Genomic DNA, 25,192 nt, shown 5'->3' with positions numbered 1-25,192 from the left:
GTTGAGTCTAATTTATTTTTAATCTGATGACTTCAAGCGAGACGGTCTTTCTGTGTGGCGTATGCATGTTGCGTGGGTTTTCTCCAACTACTGTGTTGTTGTTGTGAGGGCATTGATTATGGTATTTCTGGACTGCATCATAAGTTTTTCAGAATTTCCTACCCAAAACCGCCACTGTTTATAAATATAGCTTTGTGTCTTTTGAAGTGCAAAAGTCCTACTGCAATGCATCTGAAAAGGCACCCGCTAACACCAGCCCCTTTGAATTAGTTTAATTTGAGGGCATTTATTGGTAGAGTAAGCATAAACTTGCAGGTCCTCCCATTGGATTTGTTTTGTCTAGTTTCATATATGTAAATATAGCTTTGTGTCATCTGCATAGACATTGATACATGTTCATTCCTTGCTAACAATATTACCCAATAGAAGTGAACTAACTATTAAAAAAGTGTTTTTTTATAGTTATAATTTTTTACTGCTTTTATAAATAGAAAAATGTCCAATATAAATTGGTATCCACAAGATCCAAATCCTCTGGACAGGTGTCATTTAATGACTTCACTAAACAAGAGAGAAGGAGGCTTCACATCAATTATTAGATGAAGTTATTAGACCTTTAGCTGCAGAGAAATACCTGCTACAGTACCTGTGGATTACAGGTTATACATACATATGCATATGCATATGCAGCACATTTATTCAGGTCAAGAAAATAGATATCATTACTTCCTACTGGGTTTCTACTGGTGACATCATCAGAGACTGACCGACTGAACTCATACGACCTCAGGTTTGCCCTCGTTTTCCCCACATCCTTGCGAAACTGCTCCAAAATCCAGGTTAAGAATCTGTGCGTGGGTTAGAAGTAAAGAAACAAAGCGTGTAGACTCAACTGACCGCCCTGTGGTGTTACAACAATGGAAGCCAGTTTACCTTGGCTCTGTCCCGCGGTAGCATCAGGAATGACTGCACTGTTAAACAAAATACAGACACCGGAGCTCATTCTCATAACTTTTAGTAGGGAGCCATACACAGTTGCCAAATCTCCCCACACACCTCCCCTCCAAAAAAGGAAAAAAAGAAACTGCACTGGATTTTTTTTTTTTCTTTTTTGGCCGATCTGCCCATGGTTGGTTCGGCAATTTAATTTTTCTTCCTTTTTTTTGTATTCACTTACTTTAATTCACTTTAGAATTCTTGGAAACATTGTGTGCAACATTGCTTTTATTTTTGTTATATGTTATGTATGGTGTTGGGTGCCTGTACATCTATCTATCTATCTATCTATCTATCTATCTATCTAGAAGGGAAGGGATTTTTGGTTATAAACAAAGAAAAAAAAATGCAAAGAAATTCTGGAAGCTGAAGAAAACAGGCGATACAGAGTCAGGATATTTATTCATTTATTTATTGTTGAATTACAGCGTCTTCATTGGACACTAATTTCAAATCAGTAGTTCGGAAACTGTAAACGGTTCCAATTGTAAACAATTAAAAAAGTACAAATTAAAAATCTAAACACGCAGCAATAATCCATAATAAATAATTTATCAAAACAGTGAACTATTATTATTCTGTTGATCCGCTGATCGATGAATCGACTGATTCCATTTCCGTGGCCGGATGTGTGATAATGTTTCAAAGTAGACTAGGAAGGAGGAGGTTGGAGTTTTTGTCATGTCAGGCTTGAGAGTGTGAGCAAACGAGTGTTTCCCCGAAGGAGGTTTGAACCAGTGAAAACTCAGTTCGCATTGATTCGTCTGAAATAACAGCAGAAACTAGTTGTTGGATCATTTTTGGCCGACACTAATTAAAATGCTGCTCTCTGTAAGAACAAAGTGGATCACTCCAGTTCAAACATCTTCACAGAACAGAATCAGATCAGAAACTCCCAGAAAACCAAACTCTCAATTCCTTTAAACAGTGGCTCATCTGTTTACTTCCTGTTAGTTTCCTTGCTACTGTCCCGTAGTCTTGTAATGGGAGGGGGCGCTATGGAGCTGATCCGGTGAGATGTTAACCCTCTTCACGTTCAGCTCCTTAGCAAAGCTCCTCGCCTGCTGGTAGAAGAAGAGCGAGAGCTCCCGATCCACCAGGAAGTTGTGGTAGATTGTGGCGAGGCGCGTGCACAGCTGCAGCTGAGACCTCTTGTTGCCCAGGTCCATGGCTGCAGCCAGAGCGAGGTGGTAGTATCCTGCAGCGTCAAAGGGGTCCTTCAGAGACAGAGGCAAAGAAATAGAAAGATTAACGTATTTTTTAATCAGTCAACAAAACTTTATTTACAGAGCACTTTTCAGACAAAAGATGCAAAAAAGAAAGAAAGAAAAAAGAGGAAACAATAGAGAAAAAAATAACTGTAGAAAATTATAATTATGATTTAGTAATTACCTAAAGGATAAGAATAAATTTAGTTGAAAGCGAGACTAAAAAGGTAAATAATAAAAAAACTTAAAATTAGTTAAAAGCCAGACTAAAATGATTACATAAAAAATAATTAAATTCAGTTAAAACCCAGAATAAAAAATTCAATAAATAACCATACTGAGAAGATAAAAATAAGGAAAACTCTGCTAAAAGGCAAAATAAAAAAGATTAAAAAAAAAATCAATTAATAACCAGACTAAAAAAAAAAAAAAAAAAAATTAAAATTAAATAAAATTCATTTAAAAGTCGAACAAAAAATGATAAAATTAAATAAATAACAAAACTAAAATAATAAAAAAAATAAATAAAATTCAATTAAAAGTTAGACTAAAAAATTAAAATCATAAAATAAATAAAATCCAATTAATAACTAGAATAAAACGATAAAAATAAGTAAAATTCTGTTAAAAGTAAGACTTAAAAAAAAATGAAACGATAAAATAAATAAAATTCAATTAATAACCAGACTAAAGCATAAATGAAATTCAGTTGAAAGTAACATTAGAAAGGTATGTCTTTAGTCTGCTTTTAAAAATGTCCTGATTGTCTGTTTTCCTCAGGTTCTCAGGGAGACAGGGACCATGATGGTTAAAGGAGGCCTCACCGTATGTTTTGGTTAAAACTTTAATTGAAAAGGCTGCTCCCTGAAGACCTGAGAGTTCCAGGGGGCTCATATGTTAAAACAAAAACAGATCTATAATTGGGACCAGGACCAATAAGACTCTCTTGCCTTTAGGTCATAAAATATGATGTCCCCCAGCGTCTGGTACACCCTGACGTAGTAGAGCGTTTCCTCATCAAACTGCAGAGGTGTTGGGCACAGGGTCAGGGTCTTCAGGTAGTGGTGCTCAGTCAGTTCAAACTGATCCAGGCTGTGGTAAAGAGAAGCCAGCCGGTGGTGGGCCACTCGCTCGTTCAGACGCTCGCCTGCACAGCAAACGAAGCCGTTCAGTTATTTATAGCATGTGGTTGATTAATGATGAACATCATTCCTCTCCAGTGTGTGTGCGTACCCTGCCTCATACTGATGTCCAGCGCCATGTGAGCAAACTCCAGCGCGTCCCCATACATCTTGAGACTGAGCATCACTTCTGTCAGCTTATTGCACAACCGCAGCTTGGTGAGGACGCTGCCCGCCTGCACCGCCATCGGTAGAGCGTGGTCCTGTGTGGAGCAGAGACACACAACATTTACAGAATTAATGGAGGCGGTAATAGAACGCTACCATAGCAACAAAAACACCTCATTTTAGATCTAACAACCTATAAACAACCTATAAACAACTCCAGATGGTTCCCTTTATTTTAGTGCAAATAAACATGTTCAGAAAATGTTTACATCTAATAAAATATGCTTTTACAAAAACATAAACTAAACTAATAGAAACTGATGCACTATGCACAGTGCTGCCACCTACAGTCTAGTTCTGGGTCTCAGTGTTGTGTTATGTCCACAATCGTAGACTGTATGTAAAGACGCACAGTGGAACTGCTCCTCTAACGTGAAGACAAAGCAAGTAGAGCTCCCCCTGGTGGCTGGAGGCTGCAGTGTAAGTCCATGTTACTGGGCGGGACAAACTAAAACACTAAAATACACATTGTTTTTTTTGTTGTTGTTTTTTTTGATGCATGTTCAAGTATTAACTTTTTAAGTTTAATCTTAGTTTGTTATTTGACGCTATAGAAAAGGGTGTGAGATAATAGCGACCACCAGTTGCCATACCAACCCTGCAATAAAAAATTCCTGAATATTTTTATATTTTATAAAAAAAAACAAAAAAACAAGTGCAGCATATACTACGACATTTCCTTTTAACTGGAGTGGAGATATATAGCAAAGCATAGTATTAATAAAAGTGAGTCTGGAGGAAGTGTGGGAAGGGCATCGATATCGTGGCTCCGCCCTCAACACGGCGCCACCCATACTCCAGGGAAATAGCCTCGGTTTGACAATGCCAGGAAATGGCAACACTTTGTCCAAATTTATATACAGTCTATGATCACAACTCTTACTAGCTAACTAGTTAACTAGCTAACTTCCAACAGTGTGGCCCCTAGTGGACAGATTGAGTACAGTGGTTACTATTATTGAAAAATCTTCAATGTAATCTTTGCAAATGAATCCGGATTGGACTCTCTGGTGTACTGGTTTTGGTCCACGGGCAGCATGTTTGACACCCCTGGCTCAAAGCATCTATGACGTGATTCCTGTTTTTCCCTTCCCTTGCACCCTTGATTCCATCAAGGGTGCCCCCTTACTGAGGCCATACCCCGTACCCTGTAAAAGGTGATAGCCTTGTCCCGACTCTGAGAGCTGTTCAGAAAAATGTCTCCCGCAGCTTCAAAAAGCTTCAGGATGAAGTCGGTGTCGCCCGTGCCCAAAGCGACGTCCTGAGCTGCCTGGAAATGCCACAAAAATACTAGTTACCATACTATTTATCACACTACACTAATTTTATGTTCATTGTATGTTTTCAATGTAAGCTTGCAGATCAGAACAAACAGTTTGGTAGTTCAACAGACCTGTACGTAAATGTCCACCAGTTCCGTCTGTCCCAGCAGGTGGTAGATCTTCCCTGCTTGCAACCAGCCGAAAGCTTCCTTCTCCTTGCAGCCCAGGTCGATGAAAATACCCAAACTGCTCTTAGTGAAGTCGAGAGCCTCCCGGTACGCCCTGAAAAACATATACATAAAAAAGACAACTTCAGTTTGGAGGCAGGGAGTGCACCTGCAAAAATCACAAATGATCCCAGTGTTGTACGGACAACAGTTGCTGTTGTATTGGGTTCCCTAATAAGTCATTTGATGGCAGTAGTGTTACTTTGCATTAGAGCTTTTATTCAGTCATATGTCAGAGAGTTAAAGAAATCTGCCTGGGAGAAGTTGAGGAAACACTAGAGAGATAAAAATAACTGTATAAATTACAATTATAATTTTGTAATTACCTAAAGGATAAAAACTGTTAAAATTAGTTAAAAGTCAGACTAAAAAGGTGGAAATAAGTTCAAATGAATCAAAAATTTGTTAAAAGTCAGACTAAAAAGGTAAAAATAAGTTAAAATTAGTTAAAAGTCAGACTTAAAGGGTAAAAATGATAAAATAAATAAAATGCACTTAATAACCTGACTAAAAAGATTATTTAGCCGGAGTCAAACAGCGTACATTTTAATGACATTGTTCCTTTAACCAATCACATTTCAAATTTGTACTCTTGGGCCTTCTCTGTGGCCTATGGTGAGGTACAGGTTCATCTGTTAGGAGCTGCTCAAGCGAATCATCCCCGTTAACGTTAGCTATTTCTTTTTTGCTTTGTTCGATATCACAGATTTCCTTTCTGATCTGATACTGAGTAAAATTCAGGCTGGTACTGACGATATCAATCCAGTACCGATACTCTACAAGACATAAGAGTAATTTATTAGTGGCCTCATTTACTATATAACCGAGCTAATACAACAACAGAAAAAACAAACAGAGACACAATCATACACAAATCATGCTGTTTCAAACAATGAAAATAGAATAAGTAAAATAATAAGACCATTAAAATAAAATATCGTTTATCTATTCAGAACTACTATAAAATTATTTTAATTCTGACCCTGTCCTCTCCTCTTCTGTCCTCCTCATCATAAACGCTTTGTGCTTTAATCTGAAGTGTTTCACAAGGTTAAGTTACTTTCCACTATGTTCCTACATTACCTCCAATGACTGAAGTATCAAATGTATTGATATTTTAATTTGAGAATCGATTTTAGAGCATAAAGAAGAAGAAAATCAAAGTATCGATATTTCAGTATCGCTCTGCGCATCACTGATTTGTTGAACCCACGACGGCAGAAGGAGTGGCTCTCAATTTGGTTGCAGATCTTCTTAGAAAGACATTTTCACAGCAGACTTTCCTGGAAAAACCGGATATTGTGAGGAAAGGCCACTCAACTCCAGAGCTAGTTAGCTAGTTAGTGCTAGCTAGCTAACACTAGCCACTTTCAGGTCAGCAACTACGAGCGCTACCCTTGGCTGACAGGCTCAATCTCGAAAACCATTTTATTGGGTTAATGGCATTCATCTTACTATATGAGACACCCATGTACAACACAACGCCCTGTTTTTTTGCGTATCCCTATGACGTCGATGGTTTCTGTAGAAGTGCCGTCATAATGATCGTATTAAGACATATTTGAAGGCCTAGGTGGAAAATGCACAGCCCACCACTGCATCATAATGGGCTGTAATGTTATGCCAACTGCGCATTTACTAAGATAAAATATAAGTGTTGTAATAGACCTCTTCCAGCACCACATGCACACACCTTTCTGTGTCCAGACTGAGGTAGAGCTGGCTGATGGCCTCCAGTGTATCTCCCTCCTGCACTCTGTCTCCAGTGGTCTTCAACAGCTGGACCTGATGCTGGCTGTAGATGATGCACTGGGTCTGATCTGGACTCTCACGCCGATACAGATCACACAGACGTCTGGTTACAATGAGCTGGGCTAGAAGATATACAAAAGAGAGTCTCACACAGGATCCAGTTCGGACGCACCTTCTCTTTCAGTTCAATGAGACGATGCGTCCAAGCGTTTAACCGGTAGTCTACAGTAAAAAATGTATGCGACTGTGTGACTTACACACTTACACTCTAACAGGTTGGCGCTGACGGCCAGCAGCAAAGCCCACTCGTAGCATCCCTTTCCGCGGTCCAGCTGCCGATGCTTCACGTAGTTCTGCCCCAGCTCCAGCAGCACTGTGATGAAGTTCACCTCGTGACCTCCTTCGTCGAGTTCAGAGAAGAGCTGCACGGCTTTCGTCAGGTGTCTTTGTGCCAGCCCTTGCGCTCCGGCCTTCAGGCACAGCAGCCCTTCAGGAAACAGAAGAGCCGCAAATGTACAAACGCGGGACTGGAGCTGAGGAATCATTAAGTCTGACGTGTGCGCTATCTTACCGAGATTGGCCTGAGCCACAGCCCAGTTGGGCATGTCGTCGTATTCTTCGCAGATGTCGCCTGCAGCCTGGTAGCTCTCCGCCGCCCTTCGGAGGTCCCCCGTGCATCGCAGGGCCACGCCGAGCATGTTCAGTACCACACCTTTATGTTACATTTAACAGATTTACGTTAGAAGTTATATAAAAAAAAAAAAAAAAAAAAAAAACCAGCCTGATCAATCAAATGTCTGGGTGGAATCGTAAGATAATTCTAGATACACAAACTGACAAGGTGGTTGCTCTCGTGGTTGCAATGAATTACAACATAAAATGATCAGCCACAAAATTAAAACCAGTGAATAAATTTGTCTCATTACGATGTAATGTCCTTCTGGGAAAGAGTGGGCTTGGTTTGAAGAGCTGACTGCAAAAGAAACCTTGACAAACCCTTCGGGAAACCTTGGCTCATGGCATTTATGTGGATGTTACTTCAATAACCACCACCCGAACATCGCTGCACCCATTGCAAAAGGAAAAAGAGAAGAGAGTCCTTGCATGTTATAAATCTGACCAAGTCACCTTCTTCTTCTTTCATTACTCCGTGGTCCAGATCTGATGCATTGTAGGGGTTATCTGCAGCTACACAGTCCCATACAAAACAAACTGTGAGTTCAGACTCCTGAGCTTAAGTGTCTATTGTTTGGGACCACATGGGTCAACCTTTAGGCCCCCACATGCCCACATGTGAGCCTTGGCTGCCCACGACCCTATGGACCACAGGGCTACAGTTTTGGGGGAAGATTGTTCGTCCCAGTCACCAAAACTTCTGACCTGTCATTGTATGTTGTGTCTACAAGCAGAATGGTCATCCTTGTCCAACAGGAGACACACACATTGGATGACTTTTATTTATAATGCTCTCCTTGGTGTGGTCCCATCCTACCTAGGAAACTACTTGATAAGGAACCAAGGACACCATACCCTACGATCATCTGACTTCCTTTAAACTGACTGTCCCTCGAGTGTTCACGGAAATGGGAAACAGGGCATGGAATTCCTTGCAGATTGTCATAAAATTGCTTGATCTGATCCCATTTAACTGGGATTTGAATTCTCAAAGAGAAGGAACTTGAAAGCATTGGGGTTCGTCACTTGTATGTACTATGATAATGATAACAGGCGACCTGTCCAGGGTGTACCCCGCCTCTCGCCCCAATGACAGCTGGGATAGGCTCCAGCAACCACCGCAACCCTAGGGAGGATAAGTGGTAGTTGAAGATGAGATGAGATTCTCTATCTGAATGAGCTCGCCTGGTTTGAAGACCTTGGAATACCAACTTTGTGACTTTTCCCCACCCACTAAAACAGGTGCTTTAATAACAACACATTCAGTGTTATTCACTAGGGATGGTCATAATATTGTGGCTGAGCAGATAATAAGTCCCATCGCAGGTTAATCTGATGCAGCAGAAAAGGAAGCAGGAATCTGTGACTATTGCTGGTGCTAACCTTCCTGAGGGGTCGTGCAGTGCTCCGGCATGGAGTCCAGGACCGAGTCCAGTACATCCAAAGCCACGGTGGGCTGATTGTTGTCAATGTGCAGCCACGCCAACCAGATGAGGGTCCCGTTTCGTTCCGGGACAGAGAAGGGGGCTCGCGGGGAAGACGAAATGCTACAGATGAGAGCGTGCATGTGGTGGATGGCCCGTGCAGCCATCCCGTGCTTGTAAAAGAGCTGGCAGAGGCACATGGTGAGCTGGTGGCTCAGAACGTGGAAACGGTCGCTTCCTCCTGCTCGGATCTTCTCGTCGGTGAGAGCGAGAGCTTGGTGTAAAAACGGAGCCACTTGGGGAGGAATGAATACTTCTTGCTCGGTGATCCCAGGATGTCTGACGATGTCGTCCAGAACTAAAGCGACGCTGCCGAGGCACTCCGACAGCGTGGCCGAGGGCTCGAGGGAAGCTCTTCTAGCTGAACTGACACTGAGGTGGGGGAGTTTGAGTTTGCTGTAGAGCCTTCCCAGGGTCAGATACCCATGACTGAGGAAGACGCTCCACGTTCCTTGAGCTTCACCGCAAAGATCGAGTAGTCTTTCCAGATAAGGGACGACTTGAACTCCCTCAGCACGTATCCAGTGATGCTTCGCCAACAGATGGCAAGCCCAGGCCTCGGCCGTTCTGTTGTGAGAGAGAACAGCTTTCTTCAGGATGTATTTAAGCACAGAGTCGTCCTTTAGGCCCTTCAGGCAATCGGGGATCCCCAGAAGCAGGGCAGCAAGTCGTTCCGTCAGGGCAAAGAAGCTATCCATGTTTTTCTGCAAAAGATGCACAGCAGCCAGGTTGGAGTAGATGCTCGCCAGCAGCCTGAAATCCGTGAAGCCTTCACGGGGAACGTTAAGGGACTCCTCAAAGTACACCCGGGCCTGGCTGAACTTTTTCCTCCCGGCGCAGAGCTTACCCAACAGGAAGCACAAACGAGTCTGTGGCCAAAAGAAGCGCTTCTTCCGGGCCGTTTCCCTGGCGACGGACAGGAAGTCGATCAGCTGGTCCTCATCGGAGTGACCCGCAAAGGTGAAGGAGGCGAGCTGCTTGGGACTGAGCCCGTACAGGCCGTCGTACTCCACTCTGTAGTCCTGTCCTTCCAGAAAGGAGAAGAGAGGGACGAAGCGCTCCGTGCTGTTGTTGTTTCCTTCGGGGGCTGAGGACACGGTGAAACAGGGGGAGGCTGGGAGCTTGGCCTGCGTTGTCCCGTTCAACGGCGCGACGGGATCAGGCGACGAGGCTTTTCCCTGATGGAGAATCCTCTGGATGTTTCTCTTCAGCTCATTGTCCGGAGTATGGGCGTGGTTTGAAGAGCTGACTGCGAAAGAATAACAGGAGTGAGACGTACGGCGAAGACAGAGACGAAACGATGTAGAGGGTCAAGTGGTGAAACTTACGTAGAGTTTTCTTTTCGGGGCCTTGGCGAGAGATGGTATCTGAGATTGAGAAAAAGAGAAAGTGGGAGCGAATGAGTATTTATTAGGGTCAAAAACAATACAGATGGTCTGAAGACGCTTTAAAAAACCCAGTGTGAAACCTCCAGAGCAAACACGAAGGCGACAGTGGTGAGAAAACAAAAGAGTAAGTAAAAACAGAGGTAGCACAGAATTGGATGACATCCCTATGATGTAGCTTATGAGGTTTGTCAAATACTAAGTAATGACTGAGTACCTGAATAACTAATGACGTCTCCATCAAACCAAGACTTTCAACGTCAGCTTTGCATCAACGTGTCAGCATGGTGAAGTTGTGTGTGGTTCACACTTAGCTATGCTGTTAAATTGACACAGAAGTGTAAGAGCACAGACCCTTCGTAGACCTACAGCGTTAAGGTCTAAGGGCCTGACATGCACTTTCTCAGAAATGTAACTGTGCAGCGCAGTGATGTACACCACAAAAGCTGTGATTGGTCCGCTTGGTAGTAGCATGTTTCCTCTTTAGTATTTCTGGCTGCTTCTCCATCTCTGCAATTTTAAAAAATTGATTGTTTTGCATCATTAAAGATGGGACACGTCAGAGGAAAGGTAAACTGAGGAGGTTCAGAGACGCAAACATTTGTACGACTTCTGTGAAATTTTGGTCGTCATAGTTGAAAGTGAAGTGGGAAGTGGAAATACGCTCCACCCACTAATGTTTGGGTGCAGCGCTACGTGCCCAAGAAAGGGCTCAATGACAAGTGCTTTCACAGCCACTGAAAAGGACGGTATCACTGATAGATTTGCCCACTTGAAACCGCATCGGACACCACAAGAAATGAAACAAAAGCTGAGAAGGAGTGTAGAAGAAGAAGAAAGGAGTGAGGAACAGAACAGAAAAGGCAACAAAGATGTCGTCCCAGCATCAAATGTGGGAGAGTAAATGAAATTCTCATTTGTTTGTTTTTAAGTTCTGAAGTTTACGGGATCAGGATTGCATGCACTGGAAGATAATCTTTTACTTTAACATTATATATATTACTTACTCTTACCACCTTACGTTTTTTACTTTCTTTCAGCAGGTGTAACACAAGTCAGCTTCTTAAAGCCGGCAGGTAGAAGTTTTGTTACGACCCGTCCCTTTCTGCCAGCTGTGGCTCACTTTGCTAAGGAGCAAGATCTTTGTGCATACTTCTTTTCTCCCTGTGAGCTAAGCCCTGGATCTCCCGCAATCCTAGATCCACCCCTGCTGATGACTGCACAAGTATAAATGGACCGTGGAGGCACAGAACTAAAGCCCTAACTAAAGCATCAGCAGCTTCTCATCAGTCATCATCTGTTTTCTTTTTATTTAGTTTTTACAAGAAACAGACCAGCAGATCCTTTCCAGATTCTGAGAATTAGTTTTAGTCTCCTGGCTAGTTCAGAGCAGAAAGGCAACACAGTTCATTCCCACATCTCGAGACGGGAGCCGAAAAAAGTGCAATGAAAGGCGATGACGTGAGCCCTTTCCGAAAAATCTAAGAAAAGCTCTGGAAGATTGACAACCAGACGAGACAAAGCTTCGGACACGTCCAGAACATGTGAAAGAGAAGTGGCTGGATCCATGTCAGCTTTGATCTTAGTGTCTGACTTTAGACCAGTGCTGCAAGACAAATATGAGCCTGGTTCCTTTCTAATATTTATTCAGTCTTACCCAGTTTGTAGTTATGACCAATATCATTTGGAGTTTTTTTCTTCAACATTGCGATTGATTCCTCTACGACTTTATCCTCTGGCTGATAGGAGAACATCCATTCCTCCTCGTCCCCAAAAATATCTGCAGAGCTGCAACGATGGAAGACAATAATTTAAATTTAAAATAATGACCTTTTTTTTAATCTTTATTATTATTTATTTAGCGAAGCTTGTGGTTTTACGCTTACAGGAAAATATCAGTGGACGGTTTTACCAGGCTCGTCTTGACCAGACCCACTTCCCCTGTGGCCTCTTTTCTCCCCGTGAACCAGTCGAAGCAGGACACCAGGAGTCCCGTGATGATGACGCGATCACCGCGAGCCAAGCTCAGCTCGTCTGGGCCCTCGGCGTCGTAGTCCTCCGTGGCGAGACAGGTCCCTCTGGCTGCAGAGACGAGACGACCGGAGTGGGTTTATAGGTTTAATAGTTATTATTAAATTCAAACAATAAAAGATGCAGATAAATAAAGATATTATGTGTACGTTCAGTTTGAACTCACCAAACTCCAGAGGGAAATCACAGGCCGGTTTCCCGTCGCCTGCTAAAATATTCTCGGGGCAGGATTTGAGAAACCATCTGTGAAGAGGTAACAAAAAGATAAATAAATAAAAATCTGTTCCTAAGACACAAAACTGACTTTACTTTGCTGGAAACTTTATTTTGATGATTAAATAGCATTTTCTCTATTTAACCCAAAGTGAAGTCACACATTAAAATTAAATGGCGTATATCCCACCTACTATAACTAACTTTATATAACATACAGCGATCAGCCATAACATTATGACCACCTTCCTAATATTGTGTTGCCTCCAAACCACAGCATGTTTAGAGAAAATTAAAGGGGACCTATGATAGAACTCTGAGGCACACCACGATTAAGTGGATGGTGAACGGTAATTTGTTCTGACTAAAATAACTCTCGAGTAGGATAGTCAAGCATTTTAACGTTGGACCCTCTAGACCAACTTTACCCTCCAAGACTTTTAAAATAATGTTGGGGCTGAGTTTTAAAGTCAAACGGATGATATTTTGTCAGGATCTGGTGGATCCTTTGTATCTTCTTGAGCCTTTGTGCATGTGTCTCTGGTACTGGAGCTGCATGTTTCTTCAGTAATTGGTAAATATTAAGTTAAAAAAAAAAGTGCCTGTTGATTTCATATCACAACTGATCAGGAAATCTATTCCTAATATTGTGTAGATGTCATTTGTGCCTCTAAAGTGGTTGTGTCTCATCAGAGAATGGACATGGGCCTTTCTTAGGTCGTCCTGAATGTTGTTAGTGGGGGGGTCTTTGAGGGGAGGGGCCTCTATGGTCGATCATCCCACAGATACTTGATCAGTTTGGGATTTAGTGAATTTGGAAACCATTTTTTTCTAGTTTTTCCCAAAGTGTTTGTGTGTGTGTGTCAGGCTGCATGAAGGAGTGTCACTGCTATGGGGTGGGGGTGTCTGGTCTGGTCTAGGTGGGGGCTACATGTCTAAGTAACATCCACATGAATGAATGCCAGGTCTAAAAGTTTCCCAACAGAACCCTGAATTGTCACAAGATGGTTTAAATGTCATTCACTTCTCCTCTCAGTGGTCATAATGTTGTGGCTGATGGTTGTCTGAACCCCGTTCTATGTGCATTAACTCCCTACGAGCCTCCAGGTGGATGCGACTCACTGGTGAAAGGGGGCGACTGGCTCCAGGGCCGGTTTGGGCGCGGTTCCCCGGGTTCCGTCCGGCAGGGACAGGACGGTCCAACCCGAGCCCAGGAAGGGAGGCTCAAACTGGGCTATGTCGCCCTGCTCCAGGTACAGGTCTCCTCCAAAGGTGGAGCTGTCAAACACCTGGTTGGCGCTACAGCTGGCAAACAACGAGCCTGAGAGGAACCAATAATAATAATCATAGCACAAAGAGGAACAACAGGTCATGTTAATTCTGAATTAAACATGTTGCTTGTTACCTTCCTGCATGAGGATTCCTCTGTAGAAGAGGTTCAGTGTTTTCTCCTGAATAGAAACCTTGATGGACGTGTCCTCCTCTGAAGAACGGAGCCACAGCATCTGGTCTAACAACAGATCGGAGACACACTGGTCCAGGAAACCTGAAGGAGAAAAAAAAAGATAAATAAAAGGTGTTTATTTTCTGTTTGTTTGTTTTTATTAACAGTATTTGTTATCATGATGGTGATTATTATTATTGCTGTGTATAAATGTTATAAAATAAAACATAAAATTACAAAAATTAAATAAAAGAAAATAATAATAATCACAAAATTACATATAACTGTTATAATTATAATTTTTTTCATGTTATTGTATTATCAATATGATGATTATTATAATTGACATATTTTATTTTTATGAAATAAAATAAATGTTTATTATTATTACTGTTATTATTACGTTTTGCTTCATATATTTCCACAATATTGTATTATTATGATGAGGATTATTATTATTGCCATTTTGTAATTGTTTTACTATAAAAAATAATGAAAATTAAATAAAACAAAATAAATAAAACATATTATTCTTATTATCGTTTTCATGTTCTTGAGTTATTATTGTGATTAATATTATTATTGCCATTTTTTATTGTATTTTTATTGTATTAGTATTATTATTTGTTTATGTGATATTATTATTGCATTTTGTATTATTTATTTTATTATGATGATGTGATTATTGTTATTATTGCCATTTTTTACTTTTTATTAAATAATTAAAAAAATAAAATTATTGTTATTATCAGTGGTAGTCGTTGTTTCCATTTTGTGGTATTATTAGTATTATTATTTCTATTTTATTTTTTTTATAAAATAAAATACAAATAAAAATAAATCTTTCTTATTATTTGTTACTGTTACTTTTTTATCATTTATTTTCACAATATTTTTATTAGTAGTAGTAGTAGCAGTGCTATTTTTTACTTTTATAAATTAAAAAAAAAAATAAATAAAAATGCTATTATTAGTAGTGGAAGTAGAAGAAGTATTGTTATTATCAGATTTAGAATCCGTGTAATAATAAAACTCTACGTACCCATTTTGTAATATGTGGTGAAATTCCACACTTCCTCAAATGTGTGAAACGTCACTAAGATGGTTTTGTCTTCACTGTTCACGGAGACGAGGTGAGCGCACAACTCCTGCATAAACACAACCACTGAGCAGTTACAAATGACGACAGTTACAAATGACGACAGTAACAGTCATAGTGGTTGGTTAGTGTGTCACAGTGAGGGGTTGTGTGTGTGTGTGTGTGTGTGTGTGTTGTTGTTGTTGCGTGGCTCATACCGTCAGCAGTGTGTTTATCTGGTCGCTGTCAGCTTGAAGGATGCGTAGTTTTCCTCTCAGCATTTCCTGTGACTCTTCGTCTGCAGGAAGATGATCAGGACCTTGGACCACGTCCAACCGCAGACACACAGCTGAACACACAAAACACGACACAACGGTCAGAGTACGCTGCCTTTATTAGTGTGTGTCTGTTACAGTAGGTGTGTGTGTTTTAACACAATCTGAACTGGAACAACAATGATCATGTTTGTACCAGTGACTGTAGGAGGAGGGTCAGTAACTGTTACTTCAAAGGTTAAAGGTCACGTCTGTGACATCATCAACGACCATGACAGTTTATTTACAGCTGATTCTACGTCTGTGATATTTAGTAAAAGACTGATTTAGATCAATGAAGATGAGACAACATCACAGGAAACATTCACTGACTCACAACAACATTAGTACGACTCATAACACTAGTACAACCGACAACATTAGTACGACTCACAACATTAGAACGACTCACAACATTAGTACGACCGACAACATTAGAACGACTCACAACATTAGAACGACTCACAACATTAGAACGACTCACAACATTAGTACGACCGACAACATTAGAACAACTCACAACATTAGTACGACCGAAAACATTAGAACGACTCACAACAACACCAGTACGACTCACAACATTAGTACGACTCACAACACTAGTATGACTCATAACATTAGTACGACTCACAACATTAGTACAACTCACAACACTAGTACGACTCACAACATTAGTACGACTCACAACAACATTACCATGACTCACAATATAAGTATGACTCACAACCCTAGTACGACTCACAACATTAGAACGACTCACAACATTAGTACGACTCACAACATTAGTACGACTCACAACAACATTAGTACAACTCACAACATTAGTACGACTGACAGCATTAGAACGACTCACAACATTAGTACGACCGACAACATTAGAACGACTCACAACAACATTAGAACGACTCACAGCATTAGTACAACTCACAACATTAGTACGACTCACAACATTAGCAGGACTCACAACATTAGTAGGACTCACAACAACATAAGTACAACTCACAACAATACTAGTGCGACTCACAACAACACTAGTACAACTCACAACATTAGTAGGACTCACAACATTAGTAGGACTCACAACTACATTAGTAGGACTCACAACATTAGTACAACTCAAAACAGCATTAGTACGACTCACAACATTAGTACATACCACAACAATACCAGTACGACTCACAACAACACTAATAGGACTCACAACATTAGTACGTCTCACAATAACATTAGTAAAAGTCACAACAACATTAATACGACTCACAACAACATTAGTACGACTCACAACAACATTAGTACGACTCACAATAACATTAGATACAACTCACAACAACATGAATACCACTCACAACATTAGTACGACTCACAACACTAGTACAACTCACAACATTAGTAGGACTCACAACAACATTAGTACCACTCACAACAACACTAGTATGACTCACAACATTAGTCTCCTCACAACACTAGTGGACCTGTGTCAGTGTAGGTGTGGACCTGGTACAGTTCAGTTCTACAACAGAGTTCAGCCCCTCAGATCCTGGCGCCGTGGTAACAGATCCACATCAATTCTTTATTTATTCTGAACCAGAACCAGTTCGTGTGGCTGGTCTTAAATAAACTGTGAAACTGTTTAGTTAGTTTGACTAAATAACACAACCTTAAATGGTCACTTTTGTGCATGCGCTCATAACACATTGTGTTGTTAAAAAAATCTTTTCTGTTTTCGGTCTGAGTCCGATCTGAAGGAGTGAAAACCGTTAAATATTAAGCGTGTGTTGTAGTTTATGGCCGTGACTCTATGAGAGGGTAGAAACTCTACTGGTGTTTAATTTACACCCTTAACGTGAGATTCAAACATAGAAACTAACCCACTAACATCATTAAAATACAAACTATGGAATAAAGTCGCCCCCTGACACTGAGTAACCAGCTCAGAGTTTAATCAGTGACTCCGTTAAAACATGGTCCCTGCACATTTACACATTTACACATTTACAGAACATCATGTGATGATCATCACCACCACTAAACAAGACAGGGACACGGTCCTGGTCCACAGAGGTCTGAGAATATCATCCTACAAAAGACCTCTCAGTTCATGGGACGAGGATGGAAGGAAGGAAGGAAGGAAGGAAGGAAGGAAGGAAGGAAGGAAGGAAGGAAGGAAGGGAAGATGGAGGGGAGATATCTATCTATCTATGTTAGATGTTGGACGTTGAATGTTAATGTTGAATGATGGACGTTGGACGTTGGATGTTGGATGATGGATGTTAATGTTGGATGATGGATGTTGGATGGTTAATGTTGGATGTTAATGTTGGATGTTGGATGTTAATGTTGGATGTTGGATGTTGAATGTTGGATGTTAATGTTGGATGTTAGATGTTAATGTTGAATGTTGGATGTTAATGTGATTGGATGTTAATGTGATGTTGATGTTGTTGAATGTTGGATGTAATGATGTTAATGTGATGATGTAATGTTGGATGTTGAGAATGTGATGTATGTGATGTTAATGATGTGATGTAATGTAATGTGATGTAATGTCGGATGTTAATGTCGGATGTTGGATGTTAATGTTGGATGTTAATGTTGGATGTTAATGTCGGATGTTGAATGTTGATGTTGGATGTTAATGTTGGATGTTAATGTTGGATGTTGGATGTCGGATGTTAATGTTGAATGTTGGATGTTAATGTTGGATGTTGGATGTTAATGTTGGATGTTAATGTTGGATGTTAATGTTGGATGTTAATGTTGGATGTTAATGTTGGATGTTAATGTTGAATGTCGGATGTTGATGTCGGATGTTAATGTTGGATGTTAATGTTGGATGTTGGATGTTAATGTTGGATGTTGATGTTGATGTTGGATGTTGAATGTCGAATGTTAATGTTGGATGTTGGATGTTAATGTTGGATGTTGGATGTTAATGTTGGATGTTAATGTTGGATGTTAATGTTGGATGTTGGATGTTAATGGTGGATGTTAATGTTGGATGTTGGATGTTAATGTTGGATGTTAATGTTGGATGGTGGATGTTAATGTTGGATGTTGGATGTTAATGTTGGATGTTAATGTTGGATGTTGGATGTTGGATGTTAATGTTGGATGTTAATGTTGGATGTTGGATGTTAATGTTGGATGTTGTATGTTAATGTTGGATGTTGGATGTTGGATGTTAATGTTGGATGTTGTATGTTAATGTTGGATGTTGGATGTTGGATGTTGGATGTTAATGTTGGATGTTGGATGTTAATGTTGGATGTTGGATGTTAATGTTGGATGTTAATGTCGGATGTTAATGTTGGATGTTAATGTTGGATGTTGGATGTTGAATGTCGAATGTTAATGTTGGATGTTAATGTCGGATGTTAATGTTGGATGTTAATGTCGGATGTCAATGTCGGATGTTAATGTTGGATGTTGAATGTTAATGTTGGATGTTGGATGTTAATGTCGGATGTTGGATGTCGGATGTTAATGTTGGATGTTAATGTCGGATGTTAATGTTGGATGTTAATGTCGGATGTTAATGTTGGATGTTAATGTTGGATGTTAATGTTGGATGTTGGATGTTAATGTTGGATGTTAATGTTGGATGTTAATGTTGGATGTTAATGTTGGATGTTAATGTTGGATGTTGGACGTTAATGTCGGATGTTAATGTCGGATGTTGGATGTTAATGTTGGATGTTAATGTTGGATGTTGGATGTTAATGTTGGATGTTAATGTCGGATGTTGATGTTGGATGTTGGATGTTGAATGTCGGATGTCGGATGCTGGATGTTGGATGTCGGATGTTGACTCTCTAGCAGACACACCGTTACTGTTACCGTTACTGTTACTGTTACTGTTACCGTTACCGTTCTTTGAGTTGTGGTCACGTGAAGGAAGTTAGAGAGAATATTCGTTACCTTTGGGGAAGTTTTCCTCACATGTTCCCTGTTGATTCCCAGAGTCTCTGGACAAACCGTTCACTGGAGGAACAGAAACAGACATGAGGTTAACATGTTGTCACAGTGATCACAGAACAAAGTACTCGTCAGTTTCTGTTGTTGTAAAGACGTCTACACTTTAACCTCTCGAATGAAGGATGAGGATGTGATGTCATCAACTACAGGAACTACAGTCAATCATGTTTCTACTGCTTTCATAAAAAATAGGTTTATGGTCGGGTTTAAAATGAAGATGTTGCTGTGACACTCGTCTTCTTTTCTGTTTTCATACTTCCTCCAATGATGCATAATAAAAAGTATATTATAAGGTCAGGTTGAAAAATACACTATAATATTTATATATTTCTTAATCTAAGTATATTTAGGGTCAAGTGTATAATAAAATTAAATAAAAAATAAAAATAAAAAAAATTAAATTAAAATAAGATGAAATCAAATCATTAATATGCATATTAATAGGGAGTGTATTATAGGGTCAAATGTGAAATTTAATTAAATTAAATTAAAAGATAAAACAAAATCAAATATTTTTCTTTCTTCTTCGTTTCATTATTATTATTATTATTAATAATATTTTTTACCTCAGTTAATTGCATATTAATAGAGAATATATTTTAGGGTCATGTGTACAATAATATAAAATAAGAAAAAAGATATATAATAAAATAAAATAGATTTTTTTTAATTTCTTTTCTTACTGTTCTCAACGCAATTAATATGCGTATTAATAAAGAATATAATTAAGGGTCGAGTTGATAATAAAATAAACAAAATAAAATAAAATAAAATAAATATTAGTTTTATTTTTTTTCTTTCTTTAATTTTTTTCGTCTTCTCCCATCTCAATTAATTTGCATATTAATAGAGAATATATTGTAGTAGTATGGTAGTATACTATATTGTAGTAATATGGTGTACAACAATATAAAATAAGAAAAATATATTATTCAGATTTGTTTGTAGTTATTAAAACATGACAGGACATAAAATGAATCATAAAAATGTCACCGCGACACTTTGCATCTGAGCAGGAAAAGCTGAACAAAAACAAATGAATAAAATAGTTTCCTGAAAACACATATTAAGCTTAAAAGCATTTAAAAAAACAATATTAAAGTTTGTTACTAAAGGTGAGTTTGAGCTCCACAAACAAGGACAAGAACCACTTTATAACGCCACTAATAATTAGATTCTAATTCGCTTTAAGTCAGGGGCGCATGCTCAGACGGTGAGTGTTACCCATGGTCTCGCGCAGGCTGGATTTGTCCGACAGGTGCTGCTGGCTGTCAGGTGAGGTCCTCCTCTGGCTCCGGGGGCTCCCAGAGTCCGTGTCCGACGTGGCCGACATGTCCGAGGAAGCTCCGGTCTCTGTGCCGTGGCCCTGCCACCAGACAACACCTCATCATCACATGCCTCCGGACGAGGAGCCAAGGAAAAAGTTTCTCTACAGGTGGAGCAGCAGCAGCAGCCGGCATCCGGCGGCGGCCCTGTCAAAATAAAAGCACGGAGAAGGAGGCGATGGTTGGTTCGTACTTAGCTCAACACTTAACAAAGAGGTTTCATTAATTTTTTTTATTTACTTCTTCTTTTTCTATGCGATCTCTTTAGATTTGCTTTAATTCCTTATTGTATACTTTATGTCTTGTGTCTAATAAACTTAACTAAACTTATCTAAACTAAACTAAGCTAAGCTAAATTAAGGTAAATTAAACTAAGTTAAACTAAACCAAACTAAGCTAACTAAGTAAAACGAAACTAGGCTAAGCTAAGGTAAACTAAACTAAAATACATTAAAATAAAAATAAACTAAGCTAAGATAAACTAAACTACGTTAAAATAAACTAAACTAAACTAAACTAAGCTTAGCTAAGGTAAGTTAAACTAACTACACTAAGCTAACTAAGCTAAGCTATACTATACTATACTATGCTAAGGTAAACTCAACTCAACTCAGCTCAGCTCAGCTAGGCTAGGCTAGGCTAAGCTAAACTGAATTGAACTGAACTGAACTGAACTAAACTAAGCTAAGCAAAATTTAATTCCACTCAACTCAACTCAACTCAGCTAAACTAAGCTAAGCTAAGATGAACTAAAGGTAAACATAATTAAGCTAAGCTAAGCTATACTATACTATACTAAGCTAAGCTAAAGTCAATTCCACTGAACTCAGCTAAGCTAAGCTAGGCTTGGCTAAACTGAACTAAAATTAAACTAAACTCAGCTAAAATAAACTAAACTAAAATGTTCATGAGTCAAAATGTCATTTCAAATTTAATTTAATCCATGCTTCACATTATTTATTGGTGTACCAAATTTGCTATTTTACACTTTTTTTATTTATTTATTTTTTCTTTTACATTTTTTTCATATTTATTTCATATTTACTACTAATCATCTCGCCCGAGCAGATCTGGTACCAACACCATATGTATTAGTTTCCTGAGGAAAACAGAAATTAAATAAGTCCTTGTTGCACATTTTTGTTTTATTTAACCTCGTATGTTAGTCATGTTGTAAGACCTGACATTCATTAGAAGGCCGACTTTTATTTTGAAGTCAAACTAGACTCATTTCCTGTGTTGCGTTTGTGGACTTGACTCAATCGCCACACTGCGCTGTCCTATAAGGAAGGCTGTCACATACAGTGGGGGAAATAAGTATTTGATCCCCTGCTGAATTTGTAAGTTTGCCCACTTCCATAGAAATGATCAGACTCTGGTTTTTATGGTTGTTTACTGGTTATGGGTATAGACAGAATATCAATCGAAAATGCATAAAAAACACACAATCTAAAAGTTATAAATTGTTATGTATTTTATTAAGGGAAATAAGTATTTGATCCCCAAGCACAACACAAGTCAGTACTTTGTAGAGAAACCTTTGTTGGCAAGCACAGCGATGAGACGTTTCTTGTAGTTGGTCACCAGGTTTGCACACAGCGCAGGAGGGATTTTGGCCCATTCATCTTTACAGACAGTCTCTAAATCCTTCAAGTTTCTTGGCTGCCTCTTGGAAACTCGGAGCTTCAGCTCCCTCCACAGGTTTTCGATCGGGTTAAGGTCTGGAGACTGACTAGGCCACTCCATGACCTTAATATGATTCTTCTTGAGCCACTCCTTTGTTGTCCTGGCAGTATGTTTTGGGTCATTGTCATGTTGGAAAACCCACCCACGAGGCATCTTCAGTGTTCTTGCTGAGGAAAGAAGGTTTTTGTCCAAGATGTTACAGTACATGGCTGCATTCATTGGCCCCATAATGCGGTGAAGTTGCCCTGTACCCTTTGCTGAAAAACAGCCCCAAAACATGATGTTTCCACCTCCATGCTTAACCGTGGGTATGGTGTTCTTTGGGTCATACTCACGTTTTTTCATCCTCCAAACACGGCGGGTCGAGTTAATGCCAAATAGCTCAACTTTGGTTTCGTCAGACCACAGCACTTTCTCCCAAGCCTTCTCTGAGTCATTTAGATGTTCACTGGCAAACTTAAGGCGGGCCTGTACATGTGCCTTCTTGAGCAGGGGGACCTTGCGGGCACTGCAAGAGTTCAATCCATAACGGCGCAGTGTGTTGCCAACTGTTTTCTTGGTTTTCCTTTCTCATCATCATCCTCACTCCATGAGGCGAGATTTTGCGGGGAGCTCCAGACCGAGGACAGTTGATGGTCCTTTTATGGGTCTTCCACTTGCGAATAATGGCACCAATAGTTGTCACCTTCTCACCAAGCCTTTTGCTGATGGTTTTGTAACCTATACCAGCCTTGTGCAGGTCTACAATCTTGTCCCTGACATCTTTTGACAGCTCTTTGGTCTTGCCCATGGTGCTGTAGAAGTTGGAATGTAAGAAACTGATTCTTAGAGCAGGTGTGCTTTATATACATGACGAGTTAAGATCAGGAGTATTGGTAATTAGTTGACTGAGCACAGCTGTGTGCCACATGCGCACCAGCCAATCTGTAGGAGCCTGAATTCTAAGTGAATTGTTGGGGATCAAATACTTATTTCCCTTAATAAAATACATAACAATTTATAACTTTTAGATTGTGTGTTTTTTATGCATTTTCGACTGATATTCTGTCTATACCCATAACCAGTAAACAACCATAAAAACCAGAGTCTGATCATTTCTATGGAAGTGGGCAAACTTACAAATTCAGCAGGGGATCAAATACTTATTTCCCCCACTGTACATACTCTCAGTTTATGTTCTAAACCTTTATTCATGCTGGTGTCTCTCTATCAGGACACAACTCCACATAACCACATCTTTTATTTCTTTATTTATTTATTATGGGATTTAACGCTGAGAAGTTTCCCACATTTTCTCCTTAAAATCCAGCCGTGCAGCGTTTCAAGTTAATAATCATTCACTGAGCAAATAAAGTTTGTCCCGTGGCCAAACAGCTAAACAGAGCACAGGGGCAAGAGGGGGCATATATTCACCTCCTAAATATCACCACAGCATTAAATAAAAACCTCCCTCCCGTTCCCTTCCCTTCAGTTTTCCTCCTGTTCTGAGTGGATGTGGGTCAAACACCCCCCAGGAACAGACTCAGCATTTCCTCTCCTCCGGTTCCTGTATCAGCTTTAGAGGCGAAGCAGCCGAGCCGGAGAATAACTAATCTGAAGCTGGTGCAGCGGTTTTATGAGGCATAATCACAAGATGCACGATAAAGCAATAAACATCCTGCAAAAGTGTCCCATCATATAAATTTTTTCCCACCGTATAAGGAAGCTGTCAGATGACTCTGGTGTAAAGTGCAGGATTTTAGTGTCCAGGATGTTGTATGTTGTTATATATATAATCCAGAGGTTGATTTATGGAACATTTCACTCCTAAAAAAACACTTTGTAGACACTTGTAACGAAATGAAACAAGAACTTTGAGCCTGTTCTGGAAATGTATGCAAATTGGTGCATATCTAAGTGATGCTCATTTGCATATAGATATAGAAACAGAAACCTTTCTTAAAACTTGTTATACAAGTTCACATACAAGAGCAACAGCGATGCTCTTATTTGACTATATTTATCTATTTGTATATATGAGCAAATAAGTAGAAAGGATAATACAAAAATGGACGGTTGATACGATCTTAAACATAAATAAATAAAAATGAAATACAAACAGCAGCACAATAATTTCCCTTTAAAGTCTGAAAAGAGCTGAGAGGAAGTACAATTTATTTACTTCTGCCCCTTATTCATAAGTTATTAATACTAGTTGATGTAGTTTATTATAATAGTTTATTTCCCTCTTCTTTTTACATTAGCCCTTATTATTTATATACACATACATACTGTATATCTACACATATACCTATTAAAATATACAAGTATACTTAAATACACACATATACTTTTTTATATATAAATAATATGTATGTAAAAAATATATATGTAAACAACAATGAATAATAACCTTCATCTCTACGTCTGGTGAAAAACATTTTCTTTGTAAGTGTTTTTGAAGTGGTTTAAATTTGGTTTTTACAAAGACGATTTTTCCAATGGAAATAACTTCTACTCTTAATTTGTCCACTTGTTCCTCTTTGCACTAAAACAAAAGGCAAAAGGTGGAGACACACACAGACACACTTTAAAATAACCTGCTGAGCTCAAAGACACAAGCACAATAACTAATGACATAACAAACATTTTATTCATGGGCCCTATAAATGGAGAAATGGCTGATTTTAGTGTTGACCACTAAAAATGACAATTTTGACCATTTTTCTCTTAAATTAAACCCAAATATTCCAGAATGAATCATTTTATTGTGTCATGGCTGAGAGATCAAAGATTGTAGTTATAATGG

At 39.4% G+C, this 25,192-nt stretch overlaps 1 protein-coding gene across 1 annotated transcript; it reads right to left on the bottom strand.

Moving 5' to 3' along the window:
• Positions 1-1,386: 1,386 nt before the first annotated feature.
• On the bottom strand, positions 1,387-20,858 carry LOC125022959 (SH3 domain and tetratricopeptide repeat-containing protein 1). The gene is made up of 19 exons (XM_047610013.1): positions 20,618-20,858; positions 19,337-19,399; positions 15,323-15,453; positions 15,069-15,174; positions 13,988-14,128; positions 13,705-13,903; positions 12,536-12,612; positions 12,225-12,420; positions 11,996-12,126; positions 10,282-10,320; positions 8,853-10,202; positions 7,366-7,506; positions 7,060-7,281; positions 6,736-6,916; positions 4,947-5,097; positions 4,701-4,823; positions 3,438-3,588; positions 3,155-3,351; positions 1,387-2,213 (listed from the first exon to the last, which is right to left on the bottom strand). The coding sequence occupies exons 1-19, from the start codon at positions 20,724-20,726 to the stop codon at positions 1,959-1,961; spliced, it is 3,963 nt and encodes a 1,320-aa protein (XP_047465969.1). The 5' UTR covers positions 20,727-20,858; the 3' UTR covers positions 1,387-1,958.
• Between the last annotated feature and the right edge of the window lie 4,334 nt (positions 20,859-25,192).

Source organism: Mugil cephalus, chromosome 1, assembly GCF_022458985.1.
Source record: "Mugil cephalus isolate CIBA_MC_2020 chromosome 1, CIBA_Mcephalus_1.1, whole genome shotgun sequence".
Lineage (NCBI taxonomy): Eukaryota > Metazoa > Chordata > Actinopteri > Mugiliformes > Mugilidae > Mugil > Mugil cephalus.
The sequence above is the reverse complement of the archived record's forward strand: the minus strand, read 5'-3'. Positions and strand labels throughout refer to the sequence as shown.

What these genes read in the sequence shown, in the direction of transcription:
- LOC125022959 (XM_047610013.1), bottom strand. Translation starts at nt 20,726, where the DNA reads ATGTCGGCCACGTCGGACACGGACTCTGGGAGCCCCCGGAGCCAGAGG. An exon ending in CCAGTCGCCCCCTTTCACCA is followed by an intron (nt 12,613 to 13,704) that starts GTGAGTCGCATC and finishes ACCTCTTCACAG; the next exon opens with ATGGTTTCTCAAATCCTGCC. An exon ending in GGACATCAGTATGAGGCAGG is followed by an intron (nt 3,352 to 3,437) that starts GTACGCACACAC and finishes TTTGCTGTGCAG; the next exon opens with GCGAGCGTCTGAACGAGCGA.